The 26,646-nt window shown below is 35.2% G+C and overlaps 2 protein-coding genes across 3 annotated transcripts in view; one reads left to right on the top strand and one right to left on the bottom strand.

The window, feature by feature from the left end:
- Positions 1–16,836, bottom strand: part of Gtf2e1 (general transcription factor IIE subunit 1) — a 28,162-nt gene extending 11,326 nt beyond the window's left edge. The window contains exons 1-2 of the mRNA XM_077794728.1: positions 16,755–16,836; positions 12,176–12,658 (exon numbers count right to left, since the gene is read on the bottom strand). Of these exons, the coding sequence (XP_077650854.1) occupies positions 12,176–12,623 (448 nt within the window). The 5' untranslated portion in view covers positions 12,624–12,658; positions 16,755–16,836. The remainder of the gene's footprint in view (positions 1–12,175; positions 12,659–16,754) is intronic.
- Positions 16,837–17,021: 185 nt separating this feature from the next.
- Rabl3 (RAB, member of RAS oncogene family like 3) overlaps positions 17,022–26,646 on the top strand; it is a 48,959-nt gene continuing 39,334 nt past the window's right edge. For both annotated transcript variants that reach the window (XM_026394274.2, XM_026394267.2), the window contains exons 1-2: positions 17,022–17,088; positions 21,565–21,656. In XM_026394274.2, the coding sequence (XP_026250059.1) occupies positions 17,043–17,088; positions 21,565–21,656 (138 nt within the window). In that variant the 5' untranslated portion in view covers positions 17,022–17,042. The remainder of the gene's footprint in view (positions 17,089–21,564; positions 21,657–26,646) is intronic.

The following is a 26,646-nucleotide window of genomic DNA, read 5'->3' as shown; positions in this document are numbered from 1 at the left end:
ACCTGAGGGATTAAAACATATCAGATAAGTAATTAGTGCCTGTTATGGTTTGGATATGAGGTGTCCCGCTAAAATCTCATGTGATAAACAATGCAAGAAGGATCTGATGTGAAATGATTAGATCATAAACTGTGATCTAATCAGTGGACTAATCCATTTGATGGATTGATAATTTGAAAGGACACTGCACTGAGTAGTAAAACTACATGCAGGTAGAGTATGGCTGGAGGAAGTAAGTTATTGGAAGCATGCCTTGAGATTTTTGTCCATGGCTGCTTTGCACTCTGCTCTGTTTCCTGGCCACCACGAGCTGAGCAGCTTTCCTCTGCCATGCTTTCCATCATGATGTTCTGCCTCCCCTCAGGCTCACAGCAATGGAGTAGGCTGACCATGGACTGAACCTCTGAAACTCAGCCAAAATAAAGTTTTCCTCTTCTAAGTTGTTCTTGTCAGTGATGTAAAGCTGACTTACACAGTGCCTGGCACATGATTAGTAATCAAACATTCAGCTTTAAAAGGCTCCATATGTGATTGACATATAACCTCATACCTACCCTCTCTAGCCCAGATACAGAATAAACAAACTATGCATTTATGCTTTGATGGAACACTAAATTCCACCGATATATTCCTAGTGAAATAAGTTTCTTTACTGACCTGCCCTAGTGGCCAATAGCCTATCAATTCCTTGTTTACACACCCTTGTCTAAAACATTCTCTATCTTCCTACTATCTAAATACTACATAATTTTTCATGTCTATCCCAAATAAGTTAAAAAAAATAGGAGACTTCCTACTATCTAAATGCTACATAATTTTCCATGTCTATCCCAAATAAGTTAAAAAGAAAAAAAGAGAAAAGCAGCACTTCACAACTAGACTCACAGCTCACTAATATCCAATAAGATCCTGTGTAACCATGATGAAGTGAGGCAAAACAAACCACTGTGAAGTCCAAGGCAAGGACTTTGTACAAACCACTGGTGGGGGGAATGCCCAATGAGCCTCTTTACCAATTTCAGTTTTAGCTTTGTCCTATTCCTTGCACCTAGTAGGGAAGACTTATTAAGGTACCAAATTATAGAATTTCCCCACTTCTTGATAGCACCTAGTCTAGAGCAAACCCCACCACTTTCTAGACTCCTCCAGCAAACTACTCAACAAAAGCCCAAATTCTCTAAGTTTGTCCAGTGCCATCTTACTGAGACACTCTAGCTCCCCATGGGTCGTGACTACTCTTGCTGCAGAAAGCATCCAAAAAAATATCTTTGGTTGCTCTAGGTGCATATAGCATGATTCTGACTAAAGGTCATCAACATAAAGATTGTAGCATCATCAACTGCACAAGAACACCACTTACCAGGATAAAGAGAAAAAGAAAGTTATTTTCTTTTTGCAGGCAACAGATATCAAGGTGCTTTAAATTTCTGAATCCATGTTATACACTGGCCATTGAAATAGGTGTGTTAGATTCCCACTTTACAACTGCTTAGAGTTTCTAAAAGGGGAGTTTAGACTAGAAATTTAGATATGAGAACATAGAGATGATAACTGATGCCAAGGTAGATCAGAGTATTCAAAGAGAATGGGGAGAGTAAGAATAGGTTGTCAAGGTATAAGCCCAAGAAAATGGAATCCCTGAGAAACAGAAACAGTATCACCAGAGGGGCAGAATATGTTTAAAGGAAATGGTATGGTCCTAACTTTTCAAAGTCAACAAGAATGAAAACCAGCTTTAGTAACAAAGGTTAGTACTGAATTTGGTTAGAGAGGGTTTAGATGGCACACTATCTTAGATTATACTCTAATTCTTCTAAGGCTCTTCTCTTCAACAGAAACAAAACATAATCCATGTGGGATTCAAAAATAAATTATATAAAATAAGGTTGAATACAGCTCTCAAATACCTGCTGAATTAAAAAATAATTTAAAAAATCACATCCATATGGGATTTAAGTTGATTGTTTAAAGATAGGTACTAATAGAGATCACCAAGTAGGTGGTTGAAAAATTATACTACACTGAAATTTCAATAGTGAAAATATAGTCACCAGAGAGAATGGCAAAAAACAAAATTTATAAGAAATTAGGTGGTCATAAATGGGTCTTGAATGCTATGCTTCATTTTGACTTTATTCCTCAGTAATAGCAAAGCCACTGAAGAACATATTTACATACATTAATTCATCGTAGTGGAATTAATACTTGCCCTGCTCCAAATATACCAATTCAATTGGTCTGAGCAGGGCCCAGGAAAATAAATTTGAAGTATCACAAAGAATTCTGATGCACACGCTTGAAGGAGAATTACTGTTAAGTAATCAAAATGATAAATATTCCAAATCTTCTTGTAACTAAACTACTCTATGCTAAGATGTACATACAGAATTTACTACTCAAGAACAAGAGAAGAAATTGGAATTGAAGCTCAGTGCTCTGTACCATTTTTCTCACATATAAGATCAAGGCAAAAACCAGAAACAGTGACTCCAAGCCACATAAGGGAGTATATGTTAGCTATATTTGATGATGCAATAGCTGAGAGAAAATGAAAGCTACTAAGCTTCTGAAGCCAAAGACTGACAAATCATGGGATTGAGGGAAAAAATGAGTTCAAGGATAACACATTTAATACTCCAAACTACAAAAAAAAAAAAAAAAGAAATACAAATATTTTCATGTATTCATCAAAGACAAGTCTGACATATAAGGGAAGTTTGCCAGATCATAACTTGAAAACAAAATCCACTAAACCTGGATTCACATACAAATTTGTCTGACTCAAAATATTAAATTCATTTACCATCCTGAATTACACATCCCTTTCCCAACCTCCTCTCATCCTTGCCAGCAACTACTTAGCAAACCTTTCCCATATATATACTACAGGTCTCATCTTTTTGTTGTTGTTGTTTTGTTTTAATATGGAACAGGAAGAATTCACATGTCTGTATTTACTTTGCTGAGTCTTAACCTATCAGGTTTTCCAGAAAGATCAAAATATATCCAGTTGCAGATTAAAGGCACTCAAAATAGAGAGAAAAAAAAGACATTTTACAAATATACATTTTAAAACTATGTTATGGTTATATATTCAGTATTATAGAAATGCTCCTGTTCTATGGTTCAGGACTCTTCCAAGAAAGTTATCACTCCAAAGCAGAAGGAAAGAGATGGAGAACTAATTGTGAGGTGGGAGAGGGAGGAGTAGAGTGCAGGGAGAAAATTCTAGTCCATCTTAACTTTCTCCCCAAAAATGAAAAGTAAGGGGAACAGGTAACAAAAGAGAAAAACAACAAGTAAAGATCAACAAAATTGAGAAAACATAGAAATGGCATCTATAGTGTTGACCAAGGCCTTCAACTTCACTGCTTCTAGTACATTAATCATTTTAATAAATGTCACTTTAATTATAAAACAATACAAGACAAAGTGAAAAAACTGTTTATCCTTAGTTTGGCAAGAAAGTGCTTTGAAAATTTATAATTGAGAAAAGAGATACAAAATGAGACTGAGGATAGAAGACCTTAAGCATCAAGTCCTAAATAATCTTCTGAGCTGCTTTTCTAGAGTTCACATTTTAGTGAGAATCAGTCAAGACAAAAAAATAACATGGGGTGCTGTTAAGTATTATGGGGGTGGGGGGAAGATAGGAAAAAAGGATTTTTTTAAAAGGGTATGAAAGAAATTCATATATAGGAACTTCATGAGATGACTCTCTGAGACAGTCCTAATTAGTACTGTAAATCCTATGAGTAGGCTATAAGTTAATGCCCACAATACATTAATCAAGGATCTGTCAAAGATGTTATAGGTAACTGGAATATTATTCAGACATTTTATTCTTACAAATATAAAAATAATAATTAGCTGGATACAGTGACATGCTCCGGTAATTTCAGCAATACAGGTGGCTGAGGCAAAGGGTTTTCAAGTCCAAGGCCAGCGTTAGCAACTTAGTGAGACTTTTAAGCAATTTAGCAAAAACCCTGGATCAAAAAATAAAAAAGACTGGGTATGTAGCTCAGTGATTCTTACTATGGTAAAGCACCCCTGGGTTCAAACCCCAGTACCAAAAATAAAATGAAATAATTTTTCTTTCTTTTTTTTTTTTTTTTTTAACTGGGAATTGAACCCAGGGGCACTCCACTACTGAGCCATGTCCCCAGCCCTACTTTGTATTTTATTTAGAGAAAGGGTCTCACTGAGTTGCTAAGCATCTCATCATTGTTGAGGCTGACTTGAACACATGTGGACCACCCCAACCGCTCAGCTAATTAACTAATTTTAAGAGGACAACTGCTTTGTTATGAAGCAGTGCTGCAGTGCACATGGGGGAGAGTCAAGTTGCAGCCCAAGCCCTCAAGGCTGGCCAAGGAAATTGGAAGGATCAAATGTCTGTTGCTGCAGAGACCTCATCCCAGAACAGTGAGTAGTGGAGTCTCAAGTTTTCTGACATTCTGCTTTCCTAAGTCTAGCCAACCTTCTGACCTCCTTTCCAGAAGTGTACATTCTAGTGGAAATCAGTCAAGACAAAACAATAACATTAGGTACTGATAAGTATTATGGGGGAAAAAATATGAGTGGAGATTGAGTAGTGGAGTCTCAAGTTTTCTGACATTCTGCTTTCCTAAGTCTAGCCAACCTTCTGACCTCCTTTCCAGAAGTGTACATTCTAGTGGAAATCAGTCAAGACAAAACAATAACATTAGGTACTGATAAATATTATGGGGGAAAAAAATATGAGTGGAGATTTTAAAGTAAAAAACACAGAAAGCCATGCAGAGATCTGGGAAAAGAGCATGCAAAAAGACAAGAAGCAAAGACATGCCTGATGTTTGCAAGACATAAATAAGATGGCTCCTATGAACATGGGAGAGTGGTAGAAATAAAGTCTCTTAAGTTTGGAGGTGGTAAGGTTGAGGAGACTAGATAAGAGACCTTATAAAAGAACTATGTAATGTTTTGAACAACTAATAATAATAATAATAATAATAATAATAAAAAGAAGGCTAATGCAACAAATAATCTACGGGCACCAAGGGTAAAAACAGAACTGGCTAATGAAAACAAGGAGACTCCCTTAGAGTAGTTTAAAATCAAGCAAGACATAGTAGCTTGGAAACTTTTTTTTTTTTATTTTATTTTTTTTTTTAGTTCTCGGTGGACACAACATCTTTGTTGGTATGTGGTGCTGAGGATCGAACCCGGGCCGCACGCATGCCAGGCGAGCGCGCTACCGCTTGAGCCACATCCCCAGCCCAGCTTGGAAACTTTTCCAGACAAGATTACCAAAAAACCCTCGAAAAGCCAGGCACGTGCTTATAGTTCCAGCACTTGGGAAGCTGGGATAGGAGAATCACTTGAGCCCAGAAGCTCAAGACCAGCCTGGGCCACACAGTAAGACCCCAACTCAAAAAAAAAAAAAAAAAAAAAAAAAAAACCAACTATAAACTTTAAGACATAATATTAACATATATGATTAATTTTACTGCAATATAAAAATGCTATCTAATACTTTAGGAAACACATTTGGATACTGTTTCCACCTTACATTAGAATATTTTGTAAATTATGTATATTGGTAGTGAAGTGGGGAGCTTGGTAAAATAAGACTGTCTAAAACTGAAAACATCATTCTCCATTATGTCACAGTATGTTTCTGAAGATGCCATAATTAAACAGAGCATATTTTCTATATGAAAACTACTACATATGGAGGTTGTAGGTCCTAACCAAGGCTTCCAAATTAACTCAGTGATTACCATCATTCTCTAAAAGCAGGGATAAAAACAACCCAAGCTTCTCCATCCTTTTAAAATGTTAACTATGCTTCAAATTAGAGTAGTATGAAGTTAGAGTAGACAAAAACTATATATGGTATACAACAAACTGAAGTTAATTTTACACAGGCCTCTGAAATCCCAACATACTATTATTTTACTGTCTTAAAGCCACTGCTTTAAAAACAAAAACAACAACAAAAAAAGCCCTCTGGAAATGACATGTCTACTGAACACAATGATTATGCAAAAGGATGCCAGGTAATAAATGTTCTAAAAAAACTGATTCTGTGAGAAGTTGACCAAGTATAATAACTATAAGCTGTTATAACAAAATATTTCACTAAGAACCACTGCCTTGTTACATTTCAAAAGCGCTTAATAGAAGGTGGAGAAAGGTATGCAAGGTAAAAGTACTGGAAGAAGGACCACAAAACTTAACAGTTAAGACTGAGAAAGGTGGTAAGAATGGGGACTGGTTGAGTAGAAGAGCCACAGAAAGGAAAACTTAGATTTGTAATTTTAGTATACATTATTTCCTACCACTTCACATATGTAAACAAGTTTATATTCATATGTTACTTACATATTTTTGAAATGAAAACCAATTTTTGTTTGTTTTTGTGGTCCTGGGGATCAAAGTGCTTTCCTCATACATATTAGGCAAGCACTCTACTACTGAACTACATCTCCAACCCCAATAAATATTATTTTGAACAGTTCCAAAGCACTCAATTCCTTCTTACTATGCAGAAGTTATGTAGTTATTTCCAGGCTACTCTGCCAGAATTTCAAGCCCTTTGTTACAAGTTTTATAACTCAGAACATTCAAGAGAATATATGTTAAAATATTTAGTCAAATGCTAATTAAAGTCTAAGAAAGTCATCTTTTATTCTAATTCCCAAACTTTATTTTCATAAAGCAAATTTCTTCAGTTAAATTGGACAAAGGAAAAATATAAGGAGAAAAATTGCTATTATCTAATAGTATACAAGACAGCAACAAAGTTGTACATTCATATAATTATTTTACCTAAAATAAAATTTTGAAAAATTATCCCTTAATAATTCACTAAAGAACACATAACACTGCAATAATATTCATGTGTGCATAAAGGACAAGAACAGAGAAGGTTTAATTTGTGAAATTCATAAGATTTCGAATGTATTATTGATGTGCACAATATAACTCCCAATCCCTGCCACTGCAATTCAATTTATCAATGAAACTGGCTACTGTTCTGTTAAACTGGTCTAGCCATACATTATTCCTAGATCTTGAAATGTATCATAAAAGGAAAAAAATGTACTACACTTGGGGGCAGGGCAACAAATGATAAATTCAAGGAGGGTACTTGGATGAATACTTACTTGCAATAAATTCTCTAAGTTAGTCTTAAATCAAATTCATCTCAACATGTAGTAGACAAGCAAAAAGTTGGTTTTGATATGAATATTCGAAAGACAACATCAACTAAACATGTATGCCAGTATCAAAACTAAAAAGCAAAAGCAACTCTTCACAAAAAGTCTTCTTTTATGTCAGCACCAAAATACAAAAAAAAAAAAAAAAAAAAAAAGAAAAAAGAGAGAAAAAACACAAAAGTTAAAAAAAAAAAAAAAAAAAAGAAGCACTCAAATTCTCAAGATCATCGGTGGCAAAATTTAAGAAGCAGACCTAAAGGTTTGGGAGATAGAGAAGGGTAGATGAGGGAAGGCACATATTCCTTACTATCTTTCCATAACTTGTTTTCATATATTCATTTAACTTATTCTTCACCTCTTCCACATTTACTATCACCACCCAAATCTACAGTTTTCAGTTTTTCTATAATTTTCTAATTAACTCATTCTGGGCAAAATTCCAAAGATGACTGAGGAATCAGCAATTAACTAAATGATCCTAGATTTCTTTTTGTATTTGTCTCTGCTTTTAGCATTTTAGGGATTGAAAATATTGCTTATAAGATATCTCCTGTCCCAAATATTTGGAGATGAAGACAGGAAAAGTGGTCTGACCTAAGATGGCAAACATTATTAATAAGTCTTGAGAGTCTCACAAATGTAGGACTCATAGTTTGTAAATGTTACAAAAAAAGGAATGCAAAAAGAATTTCAATGATAAGGATTCAGATAGTTTATTTATCTAAACCAAAAAGCTTTACTTGAAGTCATAAATCAAGAAGGACCCATGATCAAACCCCATGCTTACATACAAATATCAAGTAGATACCAAGTTTACTTGAATATTCCAAGTAATTAGGAACTTATCACTAGAGATCTATTCCCTTTAGTGGTAATGTTTAAGAGTTATTTATTACAGACATAGTTTAGTTATTAAAGATTTCTTTATGCTAATCCTTAAACCTAGTATTTCCAAGTCTTTTCACTGGAAGCCACAAAGTAAGCTGAATCTCCATGAATGCTATCATACTCTTCCTTAATCAGTCTAAAGCATCCTAGCAATTTATATATCCCTAGACTTACATAAGATCATCCAAATCCAAGAACACAGACATGGTATATGTAGTAGCCACACATATCATTTGAGGAGTGGAACCAGATAATCTCTAAATTCCTATTTTTAAGACTTTATTAAAGATTTATGATTCCTTTTTCAAAAATTCAAAATTTCTCTATCACAGAGTTTACCTAAAATGGGATTTTGTGCACTCTAGATAAATTTAGTAATTTAGGTCTTCCAAACTATTTTTTATTCCATCTAACAATTTTATTTTATTCAATCCCCATTAAAACTACAGTACCATATATGCTTTTACAGAAGTTGTAAGACTACACTCTTTTGGCCAATATGTCAAATACTGAGAATTCTTAAGTACCAGTAAGTTATTTTGAATACCTTTGTACACATCATATTTTACCTTTGTACATATCGTAAGAAAAACTTAAGCAGAAATAAAATACGATATGTACAAAGGTATTCAAAATATCTTATATTGTTACCAGAAAAAAATAGATAAACTCAAAGTACCCAGAAGGGGTACAAAGGAAAACAGGGGAAATCATACAACTATTAAAACATATTTTGAACACTAAACAGAAACAGTTTGATAAAGAACCAGGAGAACACAAACTATTTTAGGCTATGATCACAATTATAGGTAATACATAAAAGGCTAGTAGTTTTGTGGGTGATTTTTTCTCTTCACAAAATTTTCTGATATTATGCTTGCATATTTTTAAATAAAAATGGAAAACATAAAGCTATTCCCATATTATCTAACCTTAACAACTAAAAAAAAATGTAAGACATGTTGCTGAGCTTAACTTAGAAGTGTCACTAACTATGTATCACCCATGGCTGAACTAAAATAGAAATACTAAGTCTATTTACATTGTCAGAAAGCTTGCTAAATCTAAAACATGTACTTTTGAAGCACAAGAAGCTATATTGCTGATTTGAAGGATTTCGTGTCCTATTGTCTCTGTTTTGATTATATAAATACCCATATTTCAGTAATAAAATAGTTGCTTTTTTCCGATGAAGCTTCTGAAACTATGGACTAGTAGGCAAAGACTAAGCTATTCTGTATTAATGAAATAATGAAAAAAATTATACATACCAAGTATCAAACATTTACAGAGCTGAACCCAGGAACACCAAATGCAAAATCTGAATGGCAAGTATGGAGGGAATCTACAATCTTTAGGAGAGGAAAGACAGGGTAGGGAGAAAAAGCTGTAAACTAAAAAAGGAAGACACTGGCCCATGCATGAATTAATGGTGATAAAATGATACTTGCTGGACATAGATCTCAGGTCCAGAATTTTCAGGTGCTCCTCAGGAAATCACTGCTCTTTGTCGAGTGACAGAACTTCTTATCAGAGAAATAGAAATCTTCAGTCTAATTCCTGAATGTTCCCCCAATTGTTAAGATAAAAGATAATCCAACCTAAGAACTGTGGAGAAAGAAATGGGGAAAGAGCCCAAAGTTGTCCCCATCATCTAGTCAGAAATATGGTTTTTTAAAAAATCAATTTTTTATAGCAAACTGGAAATAAGATACATTTGTACAAAACTAAGGTTAGAATGAAAACTGCAGCCTACCAATTCAGACTGTATTTAAGCATTACAGGAGAAGTTACCTCCTCCCCTGCTACATACACCAAATGTTTCCTAGATAAATAAATGCAGAGACAAAGAATAAAAACTGAATAATCAGGAAGCAAACAAAGAGAAAAAGACAAAAGATTTCTCAGGAGAATGTATAGCTCAAGAGAAGGTATTAGTAAAAGAAAAACAAAAACAACAACAACAAAAAAAACCTGATAAGTAGACTGGGGCCTAATATATCAACTAAGCAGCATATTTTGTCCTGAAAGGGAACTCAACAAAGGTCAAGTATATTCTCAGAAAAAGGTCACTTATAAAATTTTCAATCAAGATAACTCAAGCTTCATATAGGAGAAAAACTGCTAATTGGATAATAGCATCCAAGATGGTCAGGATACCCTCCTCTGAGTAACATCAAGGTTAAGTGACTTTTTCTTGCTTTCCTGCACCTCCTCCTTTCTAACTTCATGCTAACCATAACTCTCATGTTAAATACATTGTTCAGACTGGACACAACATACTTGTCTCAGTTGTAGCTTTCTTTCATAAAGTTTCCAGGCTCTTTTTTATCCTATCTCAACTCACTGACTCATATAACTCTGGCTATATCTGGATATTGGGCTAGCTCTTCTGTAGGCAACTGATTGATTATAGCTAGTTTTGTTCAGACACTAACCCTGGATAAAATTCAAAAAGCATCATGGATCAATTGCCTAAAAACTGATATATAAATAGGGGAATCACCTCCTTTTAGAAAGTTTCATAAAATTAAGAGACTCAAAATGATGAATAAATACAGTAGAAGCATATTACTTCTGATTATCCTCTCTGAGGGACTGGATAACACCTTCCACTGCAGTCAAGAGTGATGAAGACAGGACCACTGTAACACCAACATCTGCAGAGAATCACAAAACCAAAACCCAGAGCTCTTTTAAGAAATATGTTCGAGTAAGTGGCAAAAATCACAAGACTCGTTTAGTCTATTTTGAAAGAGCTCCAGATATAGTCTAAAACCTTCCTCTGTAGTATACTCAAGCAATTATACCAGGATAGTTAATCTTTTCTTATAATCAAGATCTCTCCTAGTTAAGCCCCACCGGGGTATAAATAAGTAGGTTCAGACAAGGAGAATTCTTTAAATGATTTTTCACCCAAAATAAACATCTCACAATAAGAATAAATAAATGTTACAGGCTCTCTTTGGTTTTATTTGCTAATAACCTAAATTGATGGTGGGATTATTTCCCATTTTAGGTTTTTAAATTCTTTAGAATGAACCATACATAACATACACAAATATTAGAAAATTAAGCACATATACAAATATGTAATTTTTCAAAACAAAAGGTTTCACATGAAAAGTTTAAAATTAGAAACTTCTCTCTAGTTATAAATTATAAAATGTAAAAAAAATTTAAACTAAAAAGTAATCTATGCTCTTGAATTCCAACATAACAAAAGAATAATTTAAGAGCATTAACTCCTTATATATACATTTTTATCTCTAGAAAATAAGACAAAATGAATCCATGGAGTAATTATTAAAACTAGTCTCTTTTCTAGTTTAAAAATAACTCTCCATAATCCAGTATGATAAAGTTAAAACTTCTCATGATAATGCTAGATACATTGTATTTTTGGAAAATACATGCTTTGTAAATTGTGTTAAGAAAAATTCTTAAAACCAAATGTTGGATTAAATGAAGTGAGTTAATGTTGTTGCCAACCCTGTTTTATTAACACGTGACTGAGACAATAATATCTATCCTTTAATTAATTTGGAAAGGACTCCCTTCTTATTTCATCTGGCTCTCAGCTGCTAACTTTTTATGGAGGCTTTCCTCAAATCCAGATTATACATCATTGTTATGTACTCCTGAGAGCACTTTATACTTCCACTAACAAAATGTTCAAAGACATTTTGTTAAAACTATGCACAGTGACTGGTTAGTGCTCAAATATTTTTTAAAAGAAGAGATCAAAAGTAAAGTTGTCAGAACAGCCTCAAAGTGGTATAAAAAAAATTAATCCTTTAGGCCACAACTGTAAGTCAGGGGTAGGGATGGGGGCAGAAGCAAAAGGGTCACTGGCAGGAAACCCCATGAATGAGTGTACTCTCTTGTGAAGGAGAAAGGTTTTGTAAAAGATTCTCAAAGTACTACAGACAGCCAACCAGGATAGCAAAACTACTTGCATGCTGAGTCACATTAATCCATTCACTTTTCTGATAAGGTATGATTGGTTTAAAATTTAGAGAAATTAAAAGAAAATGGGCACATATTTTAATTGATTCATAATCTGGAATAAGTCTCACCTGTCATTGGATCAAAGAGTTGATTAGCTTCTAAGTCTGTGAAAGTATTACTACAGACTGGACATTTGAAGGAAGCCCGGTTGGTGGAATCTCTCTCATCTGTTTCAATCCTCCTTCTCATGTGGTCCAACTTATATTTTACCACATTAACAAGAGTTCGATAATTGATAAAGTAGTAGTTATGGCGAGTGGTTTTCCCATCTGCAGCAGTCTCTACCCTCATTCTGCATTTGATGAATTTGTCTCCCTTTAAATTGTTCAAAACTGATCGAAGTTGCTTCCGATCAAACTTGAGCAACTCCAGCATGTCTTCCTCTTTCACACAGGGGTTCCGGATCAAAATGTCCAAGGCCAAAGCGTGCTCAATGCCATAAAACCCCCGAATCACGTACTTGGCTAACCTCTTCAATGCTGCTGGAACCTCAGTCAGGACATCTGGGTCTGCCATCTTTAGTTTAGCAGCAACCTTCAACTTTAAATATACTAAATTCAGAAACAAAACAAAACAGGATTAGTAGGGAAGAAGACATGGTAATCATTTTAAATGTAGAAAAATCAACCTGCTAGCCAGTACCTACTACTATTCTTGGAGTGCCTAAAGGTACTCAAACATTATCTTAAAAGGCTTCTAATACCTAGGCATCTAACAGGAAAGAACAGGATTTGATTCAACAGAGTACCCAAGATCATAGCTAAAAAGCTTGACATAGTTCCTACATGTTTACTTTCATGGCCAACAGTGCTCTTGATTCATAAAGAGTGACTTGTTATTCATAACAATGAAATATTACATTAAATCCACGTTATTTCAGAACAAGAAACACAAAAATGCTCAATGAGGTACTAACAATTCTTAATGATATAGATCTTTGGAAACCCCCTGAGAAACCCAGCTGTTAACACATACTTAAAGGGTCTTTATTTCTTGAGTTTAATTTTCTACTAATACTATAGGATGTTTGACTCAGTCATGCTTTCACAATGAAATCACAACGAATCAATAAAGTACAAGTAATTGCCCGTTAGAACGTTTGACAAAAATCTATTATAAATTTGAAAGAAATTAACCCTTAGATCCAGACAGCTTTACCAACCTGAAAAGTTAAATCTGACAGTTAAGTAAATAACCCCAGTCTTTAAAAAAGAATAAAACGGGGAGAGAAAACAGACCAACATACCCTACATGTTGAATCCATTATAAGTCAAAGGAGAAGCTAAATAGATCTAATGTCCATGGCATGGCCCAGAAAGCTGTCCTCTCAAAGTCCAAGCTGGCATTTCATTCTTACACTTATACTGTCAAAAAACCTGTGCTCTAGACATCCTGTGTTTGGTAGCTGTGTGAGCATAACCAAATCCTTTAAACAACTTCAAGCGACAATTTATTCTCCAAGAAGGGGATGTTGTGATTAATAAATGAGAATGTAAGTAGTGGTAGTAGGGACTTATTAGCAAGGAGAGTTTCCATATCAATTTGATACATTCCAAATTAAAAGTAGCCAGATTATCCACAACATTTTAGATATGGTGAAATTTCCTTATGGAGTAGAGAAATTTCTGACAGAGATATGCCACTGAATTATATCATCAAAGAATAATATTCTGCTATTAAAACTAGTTTCAACTGAACCTTTTATTTGAAATTATTATCAATACTTTCAGACTTAACATTCCTTTTATAATATTTTTATAGCCACAATCCTATATTGTTAAAAAATTCCTAAATAACCAATATACACACACATTTTGGGGAAAAAACATAAGGTTCTACCGTAACAAAGGAAAAGATTCTTACAATTGCAATAAAAGATATACTTTAGATGAATCTCAAGCCTAACTATATACAAGGTAAAATAAGAAAGTAACATCTCAATCCAAACCTGTGGTCCTAGGGCCTTCAGGTCACTCCCCAGGGCTTAAGAATGCCATAGAACCATGGCATATTCCTAGACATAGTGTTTTCCCTTCCAATTTGGTATATACACTGTACTTAAACTTAGTTCTGTTTTTTTGTTGTTTTGTATGTTCTACAATAGACAGACTACATTATGGCTTCAGAAACATCCAAAGACCAAAGAATGGCAGACAAATGTCAACATAACTCATTTTCCAATATTGCTTTCTATTACTGTTTTCTCCTTTCCCCTACCCCATACACTAGATCATTGATTCTCAACCCAGGTTGTAAAGTAGAATCATCTGGGGAGCATCTTAAGACTACCAATCCTGAACCCCACTCCCAGAAGTTTTGTTTCAACTGGTCTGGGAGGGCCAGGTTAGGCACTAAATTAATTTTAAAAGCAATACACACCAAAAGTCCCTAACTACTTACCCTACCAACACACATTTCACAATGGAGAGGTACCTGTGCCACTTATTTAGCCTGTTTTCTTTGCCTCAAACACTCTACTTAAAGTCCTAGAGATGACAGTAATTGAGTGTCTTGAGGACTCTGCAATCCAACAGACCTCAGTAAATACTCAGCCTTAAGTTCTGCATATATAAAAAGTGATTAACAATGCCTTTTTCATACAGATGAAATAAGTAATTAACATAAAGTGTTCTGCTTTCAGGACTAGCAGGAGGAGTTCGATTTAAGTATGGCATTCATAATAAAATCCCTTATTTATAAAATTGAGTCTTGGAGCAATATGAAGAATGATCTGAAATAAAGGTGGAGGCACTATGGAAGTATAAGGAGCTGTAGAAATAAAACTGAAACTCAGGAAGAAAGCAAAAAATTCCAAGGACAAGATGAATGTAATTTAATCACAGAACCAAAAGCAAAAGGACCCAACAGTACTTAGGAAACAGAATAGGAAAAATCTTAAACAGCTCTTTGCTTTGAGTCACTGTAACTAGGAAAAGTAGTACAATGACAAGTGGTAACACCTGAACCAGTGTTTGGAAAAAAAACGAGGCATTCACTTTTAGTAGCATGCCTTTGAGAAAATACCATATGCTAATGCTCTAATGATGGCCCAGCAAGTAGCCTGACAAATAAAATTAGAGCTCAGGAACAAGAACAAGCTGAGCCATCTTGTTCAAATCTCTGTATTTTGAAATCTTCCTTCCTGATCACCATCTTCTTTCCTCCATCACTTCCCCTTCCCCACTCAATGCTCAATCTCCTTACTCAATCGCTGCATTTTAGTTACTTATGAAATGCAAAGATTAGCCATATACATTGTTTCACCCAAAGAATGTTATGAACATTTTCTAAATTAGTTGTCCAAAAAAATTAGTCAACATTTTAAAAATCATGACTTCACATAAATTTCAACTTCCAGCTCCTCTGGAAAACTGGAAATGTCAGGGGGGGAAAAAGGAGACCATATCTGACCATGTCCTCACATAGGAACAAGCTGAAGCTGAACAGCAGTTGACACGTCTAGACAGGGAAGAAGCTTGGTCTCTGGAGACAGTTGAGTGTGTGCTCTCAATGCCCTCCTTTCCTTTTTTTATTTCATAGTTCATCAGTCATTTCCCAGCTTCAACTACCTCCCTACCCAGTCCAGACCCACATATATCCTAATTATGCACACATTTACGGACTATTAGGCCCCAGGCATGGAACTGGAGAAACAAAGTTGAAAAAACACTCTGCTCCACGTCTACCCTTGTAAACCTCATATCCAGCACACCGGCATACTCAGGACTGCAAGAGCCACACCGGCTTTCTCTACTTGCACCTATTGTTCACTTTGTGTCCACAGCTAAGCCCAAACCATTTTCTCCTAACTGTCCTTCAAGTCACATCCTTCTCGAGTCACATTTCCTCAGAGGCGTCCCAGATTCTCTACAGCAGCACAGAATGACCTCCTTTCATATGTTTCCATAGCTGTTCCCCTTCTAGTACTTTCTCCATGTCCAAGTCCAGGGACTTCATCTTGCTCACCAATTAATTTCTAGCATCTAGTCAAGTGCTTACATAAAACTTTCAATGCTATGCACGTGTTCTTCCCACATGCCTACCCTGCCAGCTTCCCCGTGATTCACTTCTTCCACAAAAGAAGGCAGACTCTTCACTATCTTTTTCTTAGAATGGTTTTAAGCAAGATATAACTAGATCAAATTCGCGACTGTGAAAGGTTATGCCGACTGGGTACAGAATAAAAGAAGAATGAATGCAGGGCGTCCAGCTAAATTATTCCAGCATACTACTGCTCAGTTCCAGAAGAACTTGGATTCCACACGTATACCTGCAGTTTTCTCAGTCACTGTATTTCATGGCACGCGCCACGCCTTCACGTAAAGCGGCACACTACCGGGAAACCTCGGGACCCCGCGGCCCTCCACGAGCCACGTTCAGTAGTGTTCAAACCTCCCCCCTGCGAGACCCCGAGACCCCACATTCCCTCAGGCTCTTCCTGTTGGGTCCAGGGCCACACTCGGCGCAGCCACAGCCGTCCTACCCGAGGTCGCAAACGGGCCTCTCCGGGGTCAATGGTTCTTTGAAAGATTAAAGATAAAAGGTGGCTAGGGAGAGGGGGACAGTTAAGAAGAGCGGAGCGAAAAGGAGAAGCTGTGAAAAACGACGCCGAGCCACAGGGAACAAGGAATAGGGAATTAGGTTTACCGAAGCGAATCCTCGAACACTCCCACTACAGCTTCCCTCAGCACCTGAACTACCGGCTTAAACAAGCCCACGCCACTGTGCGACAAAGAAAACGTCTTATTCCTGCGACCGGCGTAGGAAACCACTCGCTACCTTTAACCAGACCAGCCTATCAGCATAGGTTAGCCTTCAATCAAGAGAGTCACACTGCGACCGACCAATGAAATTGAAGGCCGTGCCCTCCCTGTGCCGCTGTGATTGGCCTAGAATCCCGGAACAGGCGTTGACCCCAGCGAAAGCAGTGACAAGATGGCGTCCCTGGATCGGGTGAAGGTACTGGTGTTGGGAGACTCAGGTGAGCGGCTAAACCCTCCTCTGTGGCTCCCGACACTTTTCAGTTACCCAATACCTCTCACCCTTCACTGCTGTCCCCAGCTTCCTGGCTTTTCGGTCTGTAGCTGAGTTCCCTTTCGGAGCCTAAAGACTACACTTCCCAGAGGACTTTGCTCCATTTGACGAATCGCCGTCGTCGCGTGGTGGGGGGCTGGTAGTGGAGTTCGCGCCTTGGTCTGCTGTTGCGGTTTTCCACGTCCGGCTTCCGAGCGACCACAGCTTAAGAGAATTGCTTTATTTAAAATAATAATAATTTTTTATCAATTGACTTATTTTAAAAAGTGCTGGCGCTGTTGTTTTATTGGGAGCCGTGTAAGGGTATAGAAGTTAGTAGGACAGTGCCTTCAGGATATTTTGTTAAGTCTGACGTGCACCAAGAATGACACTGGCGAGCGCTTTGGTATATTAATTCATTTAATTCCAAGATTAGTCCTTTGACCCCATTATAGAGGAGAGAAAAGCGAGTAGCGGAGTTGTAAATGACAACTGGTTTGAACCCATGAGCTTAAACACATATGTTACGCAATGAAATAGTGGTAATCCTATTTCACTTTTAATCCAAAAATGTATTTACATATTCTCATTTAATCTTAACTGAAAAACCTATTATGTTCTGAATTGTAGGAAATAGAGAAATTAAGATGAAGGCCACACTCAAAAAGTGACTAGGACTTAATCCTGAGCCCAACTTAATCCTAGTGTTAAAATACTTCTTTTGACTCCCTGGACATTTGAAGGTAGTTACCTTTGAAATCTGCACCATCGCCCCAACTGGACCCCGCAGCCTTACTCTCTTTCCCACATAACCTACGACTCTCCTAAAAACTTGAATAAATGCTGTTATAGATGTGCTATTCTGGATTTGATCTTTGTGTGCTGTAAGCAATGACATTATGTTACATGCTTGGAGACAAAGAGGACATACCCCAAAGAGCTTGAAAGCTAGCCTTACAGAGAGTATATCAAATTATGGTGGGAGAGGAACATCGTCACATTGCATGGGAACATTTGCAATTCAACATATCTTACAAAAAGTATTATTTAATATTCCTCAAGTATTATTTAATATTCCTGCATTATGAAAATCTATAAATATAATCCCAATGTATGTGAATTTCATTTCTTTTATTGTGGAGCTTAAATGACATTAAGTCAATAAAATCACTTGGTGTAACTGATGAAGAAAGTAATGGTGGCCTAAAGGGACTTGGCAATACTCATCATCAAATACAATTTAAGGCTACAATCCAGAGTTAACACAGATCTTAATGGTATATAAAGTAGATGTTCTTTCTACTAAGTAATTCCATTTTCTATTGTATCTAGCAGTCCCTTCATGTTACATGCTATTGGAGTTAGTTTATTTATTGTGTTTTTCAGTAGGTATATTGTATTAGATGCTGGGATTATAACTGTAGAATCAGTGCATTGCAATAACAGGTAGAAGTGGCTACTGCATTAAATGTGGAAAAGTAGTCAGGCAGTTAGTAAGTTTTGCCTCCACCCACCCCATTTTTCATTAGTTTTAAAAGAGACATCAGGGCCTACATAATGCCCACCTGGAAGGTGATTGATCCTGTCACACATTCACTATTAGGTTTTATGTGCAAAGTCGGTTATTGTCTTTTTATCAGTTTCCTCTTAACAGTGATTTTCTAATTAACAGGTCAGAATACACACTTTGCACTTCATGTTCAAACTTCAAAGTTAATTTTGAATAAAAGGTTTATTTCCTTTGTGAACTTTTGAGAGTTTTTCAAATACATAAAGGAATGACTTGAGATTCGGAGACTTCTTTTGTATCCTACAGACAGAAATATTTCATAATCTATTAAGAATCATGAAAGACTTAATAACATAAACATACTGTTTTCTCTTTGTTCTTTCAGAGATTAGGGATGAGCTTAATACATTACCAACAACTGTATTTGGAGCTGACATTTATTTGATTATATTGGGCCTTTTTTCCCCAAAGCAAATCAAGTTTATTCTTTTGATCTAATTTACTTCAATGGCAGAAATATAGAATCAGAACCTCCTAAAATTTTCAAAAGAAATAAATAATTGGCCTCTATGCCTAGCACTTCAGCCTTTCTTAACTATTAGTTTCATCCATTGTCACTAATACTTACCACCTAAAGCTGTTTGTTCATGGAGAGATATACAATATTACTGCATAGAGATATTTACCCTGACACAGTTAAGCTAAACAAGGACTTAAGCCTTGCATGAAGCTGTTAACTAAATGCTTTGATATGTGCCTCCAACATAAACATTTGTAAACACAATGTTAACAATATGCCCTAAAGATTAACGATAACATGCAATTCAGTAATGAACATATGCAATGAAATGAAGTTTGAGTACTCAGAAATCTTAAATGCTGATATGTTAAAAAAGAAGAAGAAGAAAAAAAGAAAACCTTGGGAAATTTTTCAATTATATTAGATTATTAATATCTTCAGTGCATAAAGAGGTCATATAAATTAATACTAAAACCCAGTAGATAAATGGGCAGGGGAAAGATGAACAGAGATGATCATGATTTATATCTTTCCCAGAAAGTAAAGCAGACTAAAGCAAGTCTCAGGTTTTTTTCTCTTATCAAAATAGCAAAGATAAAGAAAAACAGCTACATGTTCATATGTGTGACTGGTGACAGTGTAATCAGATGAAAGTAATTTGCCAACATGTATTAAGAACTTTTAATTTTTTTCCCTTGTATATGTTGATGTTCTTGGAAGACATACCAAGGAAATAATTTTAAACAAATATTTAATAGAAATAAAAACTCAGTGTAGTGAAATTTTTTAAACACACTAAATCTATAATAATGATAGAATAGTTAAATAAATCATTATATCTACTATATAAAGTACTATGGAAATATTAAAATGTTTATGAAGATTCTATAACAACTTGCAAATTGTCCCCTACCATGATATGGGGATTAAACCCAGAGGTGCTCTATCCACTGAGTTATACCCCTATCCCTTTTTATTTTTTATTTATTAATATACAGGGTCTTGCTAAGCTGCTAAGGCTGGCCTCCTAGTTTGATGCTTAAAGAGTACTTATGTATCACAGACATAATACAACCATACCCATTCACATAGAAACTTTTAGTCAATAAATACTGATTAAGGCCCTGTTCTGAGTACTGTGGATTAAAAAAAAAAAAAAAAAAAAAAAGGAGTAAAACCCAGCCCCAACACTCAAGGAACTTAAACAGTGAATAAAACCTAGAAATAAGAGTAAAACTGTTTAAAGTGCCCTATAGGAAAATATACAGGGTACAGTGGAAGTGCATTGGATGGTGTGCTTAGTTCTACCTGTATGGAGTCATACTTTTTAGAATGTTCCTGAGTCTTGAAAGAGTAATTGACCAGGTCAGTGGGGGAGGAGAGAGGATGGATAGGCTGTTTGTGGTACAACAAGCTATGTAAGCAAAGGCTTATGATATTTGTATTATTTTAAAGTATACCATGCATGTCATCACAATATAAGGAATAAACATAAGTGATGGATTTATACATAATAATTCACACAGAGATTATCTAAATCATTGAGGTAGCTAGTGATTCATAAAGATTCCCCAACTATACCTGTCATAATGGAATCCCAAGATGCTTTTAAATGAATGAGTGACTCCATAGAGGTATAGGGGAGTGTTCATTCCCTTTCTTCATACAGATCTCCCAAGTGCCATCCTTAGCATTAATAATTAGATTACCTTAAGACCAGAAGGAGATCTAAAATGAAATAAAATGCTGCTTCAAAGTAAAAGACCATGATGTAGAAGAAATTAGAGTTGCTCTTTTGATTCAAAGGGTAAATTTGTGCTGCTTTTAAAAAATTACTAACTGGGAGAATTGGAGTGCCTGAAAATGGATTTGTTAGATGGTAAGTCCTGCTTACTGACAGCATTCAGTAACAGGGTAACAGGGTGCCATGAAAGGGACCCTACCTCATCATGGGTGTACAGGGTAGATGGATTACCTCTAAAATCTGTTAACATTCTGCAATCCTAAAATAGGCTGAGTAGATAGTCAAATATTTACCAGGAAAGGGGTTAGTTATTATGAAATTGCCCTACTCCAGTGGTTCAAAGTGAAGCTCCCAAACTAGTAGCATCAATATCACCTGAGAACATGTTAGAAATTTAAAAATCCTGGATGCTATTATAGACATGCTATATTGGAAAGCCTGGGACCAGGATCCAGCTCTCTGATTTTGATGCTAAATTGAAAAGGATCACTGCCCTTAACTATCTTCACTTTCATTCTTATTTCAAGCATATATCGTTGATATGATCTGAACATACCTTTAAACATACTGCGCTTTAAATACCATTATTTCTGCATATTCTTATTCTTACTTTGAACATAGAGATTTCAGTATGTCTTTCATATTACTATAGTTCTTGTATCTTTTCCAGGTGTTGGAAAATCTTCACTAGTCCATCTTCTCTGCCAAAATCAAGTGTTGGGAAATCCATCATGGACTGTGGGCTGCTCAGTGGATGTCAGAGTATGTGTCTCTTATGTTTTATATTTTTAGTAGTCATACTAAAGATAATGCCTTCAAATTACATGATTAGATTATACTACAGTAAACATTAAGTAATAATAAAAGCTGGCATTTGTTAGGCAGCTGGTATGTGCCATGTATTATGCTAAATGCTTTACATGTCTTAGTTTCTATTTAATCTTTTTTTTTAAGCTGTGCTATATAGGTGCAAAATAGAAGGCATAGGGACTAACAGGTGTTGCTATTAATTAGAAATCTTCTGTCCACCTAATTACATTCTTAAGTTAATTTCTAGTTACTTATGAAAGATGTGGGTTTTGGGCTGGGATTGTGGCTCAGTGGTACAGCGCTTGTCTAGCATGTGTGTGGCACTGGGTTTGATCCTTAGCATCACATAAAAAATAAAGCAAAAGGTATTGTGTCCATCTACAACTAAAAAAAATATTTTTTATTTTTTTTTAATCTTTGATGTTGTGCAGTTATACTAACCTATGTTTAGGTGCAAATGAGTTTTTGTTCATCACTCTATTCAGTACGTCTCATATCTTCATTTTTCAAAATTTTAAACCATTATCTGTTTGTCTCTCCTCATTCACTCTCTTCCTTTTGAATTTTTATGTATTCCAGATGATGTACTCATATTTTTCTTTCAATTAACAAGAATTTCTTCAGCTATATTTAATCTATTTTTATCATATCTACTCAGTTTTTCAAATAAGTATAATTTTAAATTTCTAGGTGTTCCTTAGGTTCTTTATCAAATGCCCCAAATTTTCAAGCTGTACTATTTTTTTCAATATGGTTTACACTTTTAAAATAATCTTTATTTTATTTATTTATTTTTATGTGGTACTGAGGATCGAACCCAGTGCTCACATGTGTGAGGCAAGTGCTCTGCCACTGAGCTACAACCCCAACCCTGTACTTTATAAGGAAAAAAAAAAAAAAAAAATATATATATATATATATATATATATATATATATGTTAGTTGTCAATGGACATTATTCATGTGCAGTGCTAAGAATTGAACCCAGTGCTTCACACATGCTAAGGCAAGTTGCTCTACCACTGAGTCACAGCCCTGTGGTTTGCACTTTTTATTGTAATAATTTTCAACATACTTGCTTTATAGTTTATTTTGGATTATTCTATCTGGAGAGCTATAGGAGAAGATTCCTACTTGCTGTGTATACTACTCTACTTTGTAGAAATATACCTCCTTGTATTGTTTGTAATTCTTGGAAAATATTCACATTTTCAGCAGAATTTTTTTTTCTTCATCCTGCTGAAGTCCTACCATGTTTCTAAATTCTTAGATGTTGTAAAATTATCCTTGTATAGTGCCTTTTCATATCTTTTGTTCCTACGGCCCACTGGAATGTTCATGGTTCTTATAATTTCTCAGCTCAGTTTTCATGTCATGTAAATAATGTAGATTTCCCCCAACATCCATTTGTAGCTCAGGCCTATGATTTTCATTTCTGTTAGACCTTTTGCCTGTTCTCTACCACCCGCATCTGAAGTCCTTGACAAAAAGTTTTTTTCTGTTTCCCTGAATCTATAGACACAATTTTTCCAACTGTCTCTTTGACTGACTAGGTGGCTCATCAAGAGTCCAGATTTCAAGAAAGAAACCACAGTTTAGGGTTTATCACTTACCTGTACACATGCTTGCCTTAAAAGCTGGAAAATGGGCCTGCTATTCCTGGACAGGCACTAAAATCCAGTCACCAGTCCCTGAGCTACATCTGAATTTGTTTCAGTTCTGGTTTCTTACTCGTATTTATATAAGTGCTGTCTTCATTTCTAGCCTCTGAAGATATCCCTTTCTTTCTCTTGACTTTCTTTTGTGGTAATTTATCTCTCTTTGTCTTTATCTTTCTGAAAATATTTTTGTAGCATTTCTATGAGTTTGAAGTGGAAAGCAACCTATCTGTGTTATTTCAGCCTACCATGTTTCTAAATTCTTATGGAAGTTTTAGATCATGAATTCAATGGCAATTTTTTTAGGTTTAAGAGACCATACAGCATATGCTAAACAAAATTTTTCTTTAGACTTTTCTAGGTCCCTTTCTACAAAAGGTGTGGCACATTGAAAAGAAACTTAGATGTAAACAACCACTCCCTGGGTCAATTGCATTTGCTTCTTCAAGAGAGACTTTGGACTAATCAGTTTACTTCCTGAGGCTTAGTTACATCATCTACAAAACAGAAGTAAATAACAGTATCTGCTGTATCTAGTCTATAGACTATAGGTTTATAAAGAGAATCAGAGAAGCTTAATAGATACACATTTATACTCTAGTGCTTTACAATTTGAAGTTGAAATTGAACTTTTGTCAAATTTTGTCCCTTCCTTTATCCTTTACCCTACCCCCACCTGGAGCCCTGTCTGCACATATTCTACCTTTGCCTTGCCCCCTATCTTTGTCGTATTGAGTCAGCTAAAACTCAGTACCAGGTGAAATCAAAGTGTCAGTAATATGCATCTTTGTTTCATTTTCAATCTTGGGAAATTTTTAATTGTACCATGAAGTAAAGTGTTTGCTGCAAAATTTTTTTGTAGGTATAAGTTATTAAAGAAATTCCTTTTAGTCCCATTTTGATAGAAGTTTGTATCATGAGTGGGTATTGAATTTTATCAGTTGAATTGTTATGATAATCATGATTTTCCTGGTTAATTTTTTTGTCTTGGTAAATTATGTTAGTTGGTTTTTAAATGTTAAATCAAACTTGCAATTCTGGAATAAATCCAACTTGGTCTGATAAGCCTGTCTTTTGATGTATCACTAGATCCAGTTTCCTATTTTTTTTTCAGTTTTTTGCATCTAAATTCATGAGAAAGGTTGGCCTATTATTGTCCTTTCTATAATCTCCTGTAGAATTTTGTTGTTGTTGTTGTTGTTTTGTAGATGGACACTATATCTTTATTCTGTTTATTTTATTTTTATGTGGTGCTGAGGATCGAACCCAGTGCTTCACATAGCCTAGGGAAGCGCTCTACCACTGAGCCACAACCCCAGCCCTCCTTGTAGAATTTTGATATCAGGATTATATTAGCCTTATTAAAAAGTTGGCAAGGGCTGGAGTTGTGGCTCAGCAATAGAGCATTTGACTAGCATACGTGAGGCACTGGGTTTGATCCCCAGCATCACACATGTACAAAAATAGTTGACGAATATTGTCTCTGAAAGAGTTTATAAAAGATTGGTATTATTTTCTCCTTAGATATTTGAATTCACAGGTATAACCATTTGAACCTAAGTTTTTTTTTTTTTTTGAACCTAAGTTTTTCTATGTGGGAAATTTTTCAATAACATTTAGAAAAATGTATTTTTTCTTGTATCAGTTGTGGTGATTTATGATTTTGAAAGAATTTGTCTTGCTTGTTGAATACAGTGTTCTAAGTATGTCAATTAGCTCAAGATTGTTAATTATTTGTTTAATTGTTCTATATCTCTACTGATTTTTTTTCCTGCCTGCCTGTTTCAACAGTTACTAAGGAATGAGTATTATAACTCCTACTATAAGTATAGATTTGTCCATTTTTTAATTCTGTTTTTTGTTTATGTATTTTGAGCTTATATTACTAGGTGTATGCTAATTTAAGATTGTTTAAACTTCCTGAAGAATTTAATGGTGTATTATTGTGATATGGCCCTGTGTATACCTGGTAATACATTGTACCTTGAAATTTATCTTCTGTGATATTAAAATAGCAAAAACAATTTATGTTAGTTAGCATTTGTGTTGCATATCTTTTTCCATTTTTTCACTTTCATATTTCTGATGTCTTTATATTGATGGTGTCTCTTATAAATAGGATATAAATATATTTTGTTTCAATGACCAGTCTGACAGTTTTCATCTTTTCATTTGATTCTTGGACCTTGCCCCTGTATATTCTTTTTCAGAGTACCCTGGGATCTGCATTTTACAAAACATCTGTGATGATTCTGGTAGAGGTGAACAGTATTTTGAGGAACACTGGGGAGAGTGGGGTATTGGTTTTCCAGGTGGACATAAAAGTGGTTAATAGAAGGATTTAAAGCAGAGTTGCAAGACTAAGAATCAGATGCTGATAAGAAGCTGCAGGGTATTAACAATAAGGCAGCAGGAAAGGGGGAGTATAGCTGATTGTCCAAAAACTCTGAAGAGCAAGTTTCTTTTTTTTTTCTTTTTTTAAAGTTATTTTTAGATATACATGACAATAGAGTGTATTTTGACATACATATGTGGAATATAACTTCCCATTCTTGTAGTTGTACATGATGTGTTACACTGGTCATGTGTTCATAATGAACAAAGGAAAGTTATGTCAGATTCATTCTACTGTCTTTCCTATTCCCATTCCCCATCTTTCTTTCATTCCCTTTTGTCTAATCCAATGAACTTTTACCCTTCCTTCTCCACCCCCTTATTGTGTGTTACCATCCGTGTATCATAGAGAATATTCACCCTTTGGTTTTGAGGAATTAGTTTATTAGTTTATTAGTGTATTATTTATATATACTTAGCATGACAGTTTCCATATCCATCCATTTACTGGAAAATACCATAATTTCATTCTTCTTTATGGCTAAATAATATTCCATTGTGTATATATACCACATTTTCTTTATCCATTTATTTGTTGAAGGGCACCTAGGTTGGTTCCATAGCTTAGTTCTTGTGAATTGAGCTGCTATTAACATCGATGTGGCTTCGTTACTATAGTATGCTGATTTTAAGTCCTTTGGGTGTATACTGAGGAGTGGAATAACTGGGTCAATCTCCACACTGTTCTCCAGACTGGTTGCACCAATTTTTAGTCCCACCAGCAATGTATGAGTGTACTTTTTTCTCCACATTCTCACCAACATTTATTGTTACATATATTCTTGATAATTGCCATTCTGACTGGAGTGAAATAAAATCTCAGTGTGGTTTTAATTTGCATTTCTCCAATTGCTAGAGATGTTGAACACTTTTTCATATATTTGTTGACT

The sequence above is a fragment of the Urocitellus parryii genome, chromosome 2 (assembly GCF_045843805.1).
Source record: "Urocitellus parryii isolate mUroPar1 chromosome 2, mUroPar1.hap1, whole genome shotgun sequence".
NCBI lineage: Eukaryota > Metazoa > Chordata > Mammalia > Rodentia > Sciuridae > Urocitellus > Urocitellus parryii.
Note: the sequence above shows the minus strand (reverse complement) of the source record. Positions and strands in the feature narration are given on the sequence as shown.